Genomic DNA, 8422 nt, shown 5'->3' with positions numbered 1-8422 from the left:
TGCAAGAGCAAAGATTAGATGGTCTTGAGTTGGTGTTTCATGAGGAAGTTCATCCTTTGTTGGTTTAGATCCGTTACTTATTCCCATATTTGCGAATGTAATGCTTGGAACTAGGAGCTGAGAGTCTTCATCAAAGATTGGATAACTGGAGTACATTTTTATGAATAGACATCAGTCTTGTTTAGCAAATCTTGTCTTGTAATTTCGGATTATTTGTTGGACGGTGGATGGAAATTCACTAATGCAATGAAGATTTCTTCCTTCTAGATATATGGTATCTATAAAACTATGAATAAAATATTCCCATAATGTCATTGGATCTGTGAGGTCAGCTAGGAAGACTGCTTTTGGGCCTGGTCGCCTGGCTACTGGGTAAAAGCCCATTAAATAATGGACTTCAGTCTATGAAATTAAACTATCCCATAGTTTTGCAAATTTTTGGGTTGTAGGTTTTTTCATTGCTTCTTTTTCTTTAATAGATGATATTGCGTCCAAGGCTACCTTTGCATTTAATTTGTTTAGCGATTGTGGTATAGTTACCGGTTTTTGTGGTGTAAAAGGTTTTGTGGTGACGGTTGTTGGTTTTTGTGGTGTAAGAATGATTGTTTTTGAGGAGTATTGAACTTGATCCATGGTTACTACTTTATATGATTCTCTAAAGGTTGTTTCTGCTTCGGTCTTGGTTTTATAGCTTTTGTGTGTTACATTGTCCCATAATATAGGAATTTGTCATTCCCCAATCATCATATATTCCTTTGTTTAGACCGTTGAATATATATATATATATATATATATATATATATATATATATATATATATATATATATATATATATATTGTTGTAAATAATTGGTGGATGACATAATAATTGGTGCATGGTAAATTTGTAAACATTTCTAACTAGTTACAATTATATGCTATTAAAATTTGTAGTATAAATACCCCTCCATTGTAAAGAATGAGACACACCAAAAGTTATAAGAGATATAACTTTCATATTATCTCTAAATATTCTTTCTTCTCAATTAAAGTTCTTATCAAAGTTTACTAGTTTGGTTTGGTTTAAAGTTATATTAATTACGCTTAATTCATAACATGTTATCAGCACGAAAGCTCTAATCAAGGTTATTCAACAAGTGGAAATCACATCTATCTTAATCAAGGTATGTATTACTTAATAAAAACACTATTAATTATAAAAACCTCCATCATATTAAAATAATAATAATACTAATGAATTGATGAAACTTATACATTATGGACATTATGGACTACTAACAATTTTTATTTTTTATACTAACATTTCTTTATGTATTCTAATTTTATACTAACATTTACATTATGCAACTAATTTTTATTTATGCAACTAACTTTTATTTATGCATACTAACATTTATATTATGCTACTAACTTTTATTTGTGCATACTAACATTTAAATAATATTTATTTATACATGTCAATGTTTATTTATATTTTAGATACTCTTCATAATTTTATTTAAACATTTACTAATATTTATTTATGTTTCTAATTAGTAAAGTTATGTATTAGTTATAAGTCTTATTACATGATTTATAAAATACATATACATATATACACAACGGATATATATATGCAACGGTTATAAACAGCAAAAACAACGGCTATATTTTTTTTTACCATAAATAAACATCTTTACCCTGCTTATTTTACCCACAACAAATATTTCTCTCTTCTATCATACAAATCAATTTCAAGAAATCAAGCTTCAAGATGATTCATCCTTTTGTGATAATCATGACTATAATAGTCATGTTACTTTTCATCCCAATCATTAACATCGAAGATAATATGGAATTTCAGCTATTTTTAGGCTTGTATGCAATATTAGCTTTACCGCTTCTTTTTTGTGTAATATTTATTGAAATAAATGGACTTTAATTTTAATTTTTCTTTTGTTTAAAATTTATAGATACATTATGTCCAACATTGCAAAGCTCGAGTTTGCAGCACTTGAAGTTAGTGGGAAAAACTATGTGTCATGGATGATAGATGTAAAAATGCATCTTGAATCCATGAGAATCTCAAATACTATATATGAATTTAATAATTGCTTGGCACAAGACAAAGCAAAAGCACAAGTTTTCATTCGTAAGCATATTAATGAAATGCTGAGATTTGAATATCTTGATGTTATTGATCCAAGTATTCTCTGGAATCTTTTGAAAGAAAGATTTGATCATCAAAAGGAAGTTAAACTTCCAAATGCTAGAGATGAATGTGATGATATTACCTTCATAAAGCTTCTGGCTGGAACTGAGAGGAAATCTTTGATGCCAACTCCCACACTCCTTGCGAAACCCATAGGATTTCCTATTACACCAGGCGACCCAAAAACCTGAAGAAGAAGAAAAATATGTAAAAAACTAAAATTTAACTTCACATATATAAAATATCTTCTATCTAACGGACCCTGTACATTTCATGAAGAAGTTGGCGTGTGTAATGTATGATCATGATCTCTCGTATGGATTCCAAGCTAGCCAACTGATGAGAAATTGTTAACCGCCTCAGATGAATCCTTGCTCCCTCCACGTGAGCAAGAGCCATTAGACCTCTCTGCATGTAACTAAAAGTATTAAGTAATTAACTTTATTCTGAAAAATATCCCAATACTCATACATACATGGATAAAAAATTCTCTTGATGTAAGTATTCCATTCCTTAGCATCCACGGACTGCTCGAAAAGCTGCAAAACAAAAACACAAACAAAAAGAACATATTTACACATATGCCCTTCCTTCTCAGTAGTCAGTAGGGAGTGAAATGAATGAATCACCTTAGGGTCAAAGTGATGGGGGCCACTTCAAGCAGTTCAACGTATATTTTCTTCTGTTTTCTTGCAAGGAGATATATTTTCTGCCAAGGTGCACCAATTGGCACTATTGATGGTAATAAAGGAAAGCTTTCATTATCAACAAGATCCCCACCTTCTACCTTTTCAGTCTCTGAAAATTTACTCTTCTTATCATTAACACTCATGTTTGAGGAAAGAGGCAGCAGGACTGAATCCATATGTGGCATTCCTCTGCTATGGAACCTTGAGGATACTGCCTTAAACAGATCAAACAGACTTAAAATCACATCTTGCTCAAGCTCAAAATGAAAATCTGTCATTCTAAAACAAAGGAAATTGTTAGTAATTCATAAACATTTAAGGGTGGGTATTTATTTACATGTTATAAACAGAATAATAAATACTTTAAGTTTATATGCTCAAACGAAAGCAAAGCTCTATCTTTATTCCTCCATTTTGCTGCAGCCAATGAGAACACAGGCTCACATGAAGCATCTTTACTTTTGATCTGACTCTAAGAGGTCGCCATTTGTTTATACTCATGATCAAAAGATAAAATAACAGGGTAAGGTGTGGTTGGTAGTTGGTTATCAATCTGCAAATCGAAAATTTTCAAGGAAAACTTTTGCTGATCCAAACTTTGAACTAGATCAATGCTTGTGTTCCTTGCACATGCAAAAACTAACTCCTACAAATGGGGAAACTTTATAAGAATGGTGAAAATGACATCTTAAATTTGTTTATAGAGTAATGGTACCTGTGGTTGAGAACTCATAACAGAAATTCCAATGAAGGGTATGAAAACCGATAATCTTTCACAACTTTCTTGCTTTTGGTCATCTTCTCTTTTATCAATTAACCTAAGAGAACGCAAGATTTTTATATTATCAAAGATATGATAACTGGAATCAATGATGCTAAGAACCTGTATGATATGGAAAAAAAATGTAGCACTTAGAAATGGAATAAAGTGATAAATAGGAATGTTTGCATCTGAAATACAACAATTACACCGTCAATGCTCCTTCGGCATGGACAGATATTAACAACCTTCTCTCAACTTTTTGCCAAAAGGAATATCATGAAAGGATTTAACACAATGTACACATTTTTGTATAAGTTAGAAAATTTACCTCAGAAGTTGAAGGTAAAACCACAGGTTTGTACTCTTTGGCATCATCAAGAGTATAAGATCCTACTACCCTCTCAGCAAACACCTTGGAGATTAAAATATTATGAGTACTTAATCAATAATTACAAGATATGATTTGTAAATGGAATGCATACCATACCTCAATAGTTAGACGATGTGGGTAAGAAGGTTCATCCCATGCATAAGGGCAAGATGTGTAGGAATGTATAACAGTCTCAAAAGCTTCACATTTTTGTTGATAAATACGTAGTCTCTGCAACATGTCAACAAAATTGAATCATTAATCAAAACATAGGGAAATTAAGAAATGAAGAATATGCAGGAAGTAAGTAACCTCCTTTGAGAAATTATCAGTCCTGTAAGGCATAAATCCCGTATCATCATCAGATAAAAGAATCAAATTGGTCCCAGAATCTCCATGTGGATTCCCAACAATCTTGTCATCTCTGATTGCATCGTCAGCATTTTGAACCTCTACACGAACCATACTTACAACACCAGTAACATAGTTTCGCATTTTCAATTGTGTATCACCTAAATGTTCTGGAAAGAAACACCTTGACCACTGCCATCCAGGCTCATCAAAACGAGCAGAAACCAGTAATTCCCTGTTTTATGTAACTACTACTTATTATTATTATATAAGCACAGCATGTGAACGAACTGTGGTAAGAAAAAGTTACACCTTGTTATGTCTGTCCAATGAATATGGGCGTGTTGTCCCACCTTCAAATGGTATATAAAGTCGGACCCTTTCTGCCTATAACACAACTCCTTACTGCATGCATTGCTAATAACATATCTAGGCTGAAAATTGATAATCCTTGTTCTTCTAGAATATGGCCCAGAAATAGCACTAGATGCAACAGATATTACATATGAAGAATTGGCTGATGATCGGGGGATAAGAACTGTAGTTGAACCGGTTGGTGGGACAAGGAAGAATTGACTAGACCATGTGTAGTTTGAGGCATCAGATTCAAAGCGGGACCGACTAACTCTAACCATGATCTCACTCGAAGCAATATTAGGGTCAGGAGAATACATGCGAAAGTTGACTTTTTTGCGACTTGTTTCATCCAAGTCAATCTGTTGGTTGTTTGAAACTAAGCTTTTTTCCTCATCATAGTGTGTGCTAATATTCTTCTTAGATGAACTGAAAGATTCCTTTCTAGTGGAAACAAGGTTATTGTTTAGGGGAAACCTCCTCATAGTCACACCCTCATTGTTTAAGATTTGGTTTGAAGACAAAAGGCTCAGACCATCTTTTTTGCCCAAAAACAGGTCCTCTTCATCTAAATCATAACAGGAAAGCAAAGTGTCGCGCATTGTCAGATCATTAGTTGAGTTTGCAATCGTGAGGGGAAAGCCACAACAGTTGTACAATAAGAAGGGAACAAATATGCAGATTTCACGAGCCCCATAGAATGCATCCATCACCTTTTCCATTGTCACATATAATGGACCTACACAAAAAACACATCAGCTTTTGTGAGAGAGAGAGAGAGAGAGAGAGAGAGAGAGAGAGAGAGAGAGAGAGAGAGAGGAAGATGAGGAAAAAAGTGTACGTCACCTTTAGAAATGTCAGCAGTGAAGTTAATGGATTCTGAAGAAGAAAACTTTGTTCCACTAAATTTAGCAATTTCACTGAACTTTTTTGCACGTGGGAACTTGAGAACAGAAGGTCTAAACCCGCGTATATCAAAAGTTAACGAAAGATCATGTGAAGAATCAATATGATAAAAAGAAGTTTCAACCTGCAGATGTTAGAAAACTATAAGTCATGATGAAATTATATGGACATAAAGAAAATGTGGAAGATAGATACCAACCTCTGAAAGCAGCATGCTACGTGAAACTCCACCACTCTCAATCATGACAGATACTTCAACTGGTAAATAGTTTTTCAGTATTAAAGGATTACTTAATGTAATCAAGTGAATACACCTTTTATTTGACTGATCCTGGTTCTCTATCTTGTCAGCAATAGCATCATGAATATATATAAATTTGATCCCTTGTTTACCCTCCCAGTCCCAGCAAAAGGCAAACACACATCATGCACAGACACACATCAACGAAATGGATGACTACTTGGAAGAGAAGGGTAGCAGACAAATGACCTCAAATGTCCAATCTTAGTTTCATTAGAAAGAATATTGGAAATGCTATAAGCTTCACTCCATAGGTAAGTGTTCCCTAATGGACGCCATCTTATCCGACCTGATTCTGCTAAATGTAGAGGAAGAGGAAACTCGTGTCCTGGATATACAGGGTCTAGAATCTTGGGAGATACACCAAATGGGATATCGAATCTGACTTCAAATGGCATTGTTGTTGCATTTGTGAGGATGACCTGGCATTTTATGAATCTTTTTAGAGAAAATAGAAACCATTAGAAGTAGAACTAAACATGGGTAAACAGTAGACTTACTGTTGAGTACAAGCGGACTAACTTTGTGTATCGTTGAACTGAAACATCAATCACCACAGGAACAACATACACACTATTGACACCTTTAGAAATATCCCTGGAATTATTGTCAACTGAATTGGAAAAATCCACCTCAAAGAAGCTAACACCAACAAGATAGATAGAAACAGGAGTTGACAAAGTGGAAGTTCCTTCAAGCTGAATAACTATATAATGATGTTGTGCATCAGCGTATTTTTTGTCTCCTAGATTGTCAGTTGAATGGCTAGGTTTAAAGCCAAAGGTTTGTTCATCTGTATTATCATCAATGTACACTGGATATGAAGAACCAGGCTGCACGTATTTTCCATCTTTCAATATATTGAAACCATCAGCTTTGGAAATGTAAAACACTAGAGGGAGTGAAGTTAAGTTTTCGAATGTGTAAGGGGCGTATCTGCTGGCTAGTGTATTTGTATTTTCATTGGTGTGAGCTGCTGCTGTTAATCTTGAGTTTTCAGGAAAAACATTCAGACTCATGAGATCCCAAGCATCCGTAATCATATCAAATGTTCTGAAAGCAACCTCAATGAAGGATTCTGTAACATTGATATTGAGATTCATTGTTCACTCGAGATGAACATCTGTCATGACTGGGCTGTTTTGAAGGGCGCTTTTTCCTTGCTCTCTTCTTAAGCTTGCTTGGAACTTCCAGGGTTCAAGGAAAGGCTCCCATAATACCTGGAGAGTATAATCCAAAATAAGTTATCATCAAATCAATTCATTCATAATTTGCTAGAAAAATTACTTCACCTTATGAATGTTATTGTAGTTCACTTGAAGCTCACTATCAACCCATCCTTCCATCACATTTGCAGTTATGATACCATGAAACAACAAGCTTCCCATAAGAATCTCTAGTAGAGGACCATTGGAGCTCCACTAGATAATCAAAATCACAACAGATTAAATAAACATGAGTTATAGTTTTGAAAATGAGAAAACAGTTTTACATACCTTTTCATCTGTCAAAAGAATGGAAACCTTTCGTAAGTGAAATCTGAAATTTACACTGCCAACTGAAAGCTGAGAAGATCCGGAATCTTCTGACGTTGTTTGCCACAAGTAAAATGTGTGATGTGAAAGCCAAACATCTAGATTATCACAGTGAACCTCTGTCTTCAAATGCATGAGATCCATATCATCATTTACCAACTTCGGCTTCTATATCAATTTCCAATAACTGAAAAAGGGGCCAAGAATGGACACTCTTGTTCTGAAATAGTTCAACTGTTCCCATTGCTTTGCCCAGATTGGACTTCAAATTTACTTTTTTGCCATTGATGTTCGCCTCAGTGCACCTACTTTGCAAATAAATATATATAGAAAACTGTTAAGATTTATGGAGTCTTGAATAAATTGACAAGTTCCTAAGAGTTCAAGGGCCATAAATGAAACTTGTAAATTAAAACAATTGAATATTGAATTGGACGCACTATCAATTGTTTAATAATATTGAAGTGGACGGCAGCTCTATTTTGGACGGCTAAAGAAATCAACGCATTCTTTTTTCAAACTTTGCGGCATATATATATTCTAGTCAAATATAGCGGCAATTTGTGTAAACAAAAGAAAAAGACTTACGGCTCTCTCCTATATATATATATATATATATATATATATATATATATATATATATATATATATATATATATATATATATATATATATATATATATATATATATATATATATATATATATATGAATTGTAAGAAGAGCGATGTAGCGTAGCGTAGAACAACAAAAGTGCTGAGTGATATTACCATTTGTAATCTTATAGTGAGTTAATATAAAATCTAGTTGCGCCCGTGGACGTAGGATTTACACCGAATCCGAACCACGTAAAATCCTTGTGTTCCTTCTTGCTTTATTTCCTTCGTGTGTTTGTGTGTGTGATAGTGTGTTTCCGCTGTGTGTACCCGGTCCGATTCCTAACAACTGGTATCAGAGCCTGGT

General features: G+C 33.9%; 3 protein-coding genes across 3 annotated transcripts; all 3 read right to left on the bottom strand.

The window, feature by feature from the left end:
* Window positions 1–2222: 2222 nt before the first annotated feature.
* On the bottom strand, window positions 2223–3672 carry LOC145130071 (intermembrane lipid transfer protein vps1301-like). The gene is made up of 6 exons (XM_079064930.1): window positions 3596–3672; window positions 3243–3526; window positions 2821–3159; window positions 2667–2730; window positions 2453–2599; window positions 2223–2378 (listed from the first exon to the last, which is right to left on the bottom strand). The coding sequence occupies exons 3-6, from the start codon at window positions 3156–3158 to the stop codon at window positions 2223–2225; spliced, it is 705 nt and encodes a 234-aa protein (XP_078921056.1). The 5' UTR covers window position 3159; window positions 3243–3526; window positions 3596–3672.
* LOC145130070 (intermembrane lipid transfer protein VPS13-like) lies at window positions 3353–6017 on the bottom strand. Its single transcript, XM_079064929.1, has 8 exons — window positions 5824–6017; window positions 5565–5748; window positions 4677–5457; window positions 4326–4599; window positions 4131–4244; window positions 3972–4055; window positions 3596–3763; window positions 3353–3526 (listed from the first exon to the last, which is right to left on the bottom strand). Exons 1-8 carry the CDS (start codon window positions 5866–5868, stop codon window positions 3353–3355), a joined length of 1824 nt encoding a protein of 607 aa, XP_078921055.1. The 5' UTR covers window positions 5869–6017.
* Window positions 6018–7772, bottom strand: LOC145134156 (uncharacterized). Its single transcript, XM_079069049.1, has 4 exons — window positions 7422–7772; window positions 7218–7346; window positions 6426–7145; window positions 6018–6347 (listed from the first exon to the last, which is right to left on the bottom strand). Exons 3-4 carry the CDS (start codon window positions 7026–7028, stop codon window positions 6066–6068), a joined length of 885 nt encoding a protein of 294 aa, XP_078925175.1. The 5' UTR covers window positions 7029–7145; window positions 7218–7346; window positions 7422–7772; the 3' UTR covers window positions 6018–6065.
* Window positions 7773–8422: the final 650 nt, after the last annotated feature.

The sequence above is a fragment of the Lactuca virosa genome, chromosome 8 (assembly GCF_052849685.1).
Source record: "Lactuca virosa cultivar CGN04683 chromosome 8, Lactuca_virosa_CGN04683_v6, whole genome shotgun sequence".
In the NCBI taxonomy this organism is placed as follows: domain Eukaryota; kingdom Viridiplantae; phylum Streptophyta; class Magnoliopsida; order Asterales; family Asteraceae; genus Lactuca; species Lactuca virosa.
Note: the sequence above shows the minus strand (reverse complement) of the source record. Positions and strands in the feature narration are given on the sequence as shown.

What these genes read in the sequence shown, in the direction of transcription:
- LOC145130071 (XM_079064930.1), bottom strand. Translation starts at nt 3,158, where the DNA reads ATGACAGATTTTCATTTTGAGCTTGAGCAAGATGTGATTTTAAGTCTG. An exon ending in CAAGAGAATTTTTTATCCAT is followed by an intron (nt 2,600 to 2,666) that starts GTATGTATGAGT and finishes AGTTACATGCAG; the next exon opens with AGAGGTCTAATGGCTCTTGC. An exon ending in TTCTTCATGAAATGTACAGG is followed by an intron (nt 2,379 to 2,452) that starts GTCCGTTAGATA and finishes CTTCTTCTTCAG; the next exon opens with GTTTTTGGGTCGCCTGGTGT.
- LOC145130070 (XM_079064929.1), bottom strand. Translation starts at nt 5,868, where the DNA reads ATGATTGAGAGTGGTGGAGTTTCACGTAGCATGCTGCTTTCAGAG. An exon ending in CACTGCTGACATTTCTAAAG is followed by an intron (nt 5,458 to 5,564) that starts GTGACGTACACT and finishes TTTTTTGTGTAG; the next exon opens with GTCCATTATATGTGACAATG. An exon ending in CTGATAATTTCTCAAAGGAG is followed by an intron (nt 4,245 to 4,325) that starts GTTACTTACTTC and finishes GACATGTTGCAG; the next exon opens with AGACTACGTATTTATCAACA.
- LOC145134156 (XM_079069049.1), bottom strand. Translation starts at nt 7,028, where the DNA reads ATGAATCTCAATATCAATGTTACAGAATCCTTCATTGAGGTTGCTTTC. An exon ending in TAGTCCGCTTGTACTCAACA is followed by an intron (nt 6,348 to 6,425) that starts GTAAGTCTACTG and finishes ATAAAATGCCAG; the next exon opens with GTCATCCTCACAAATGCAAC.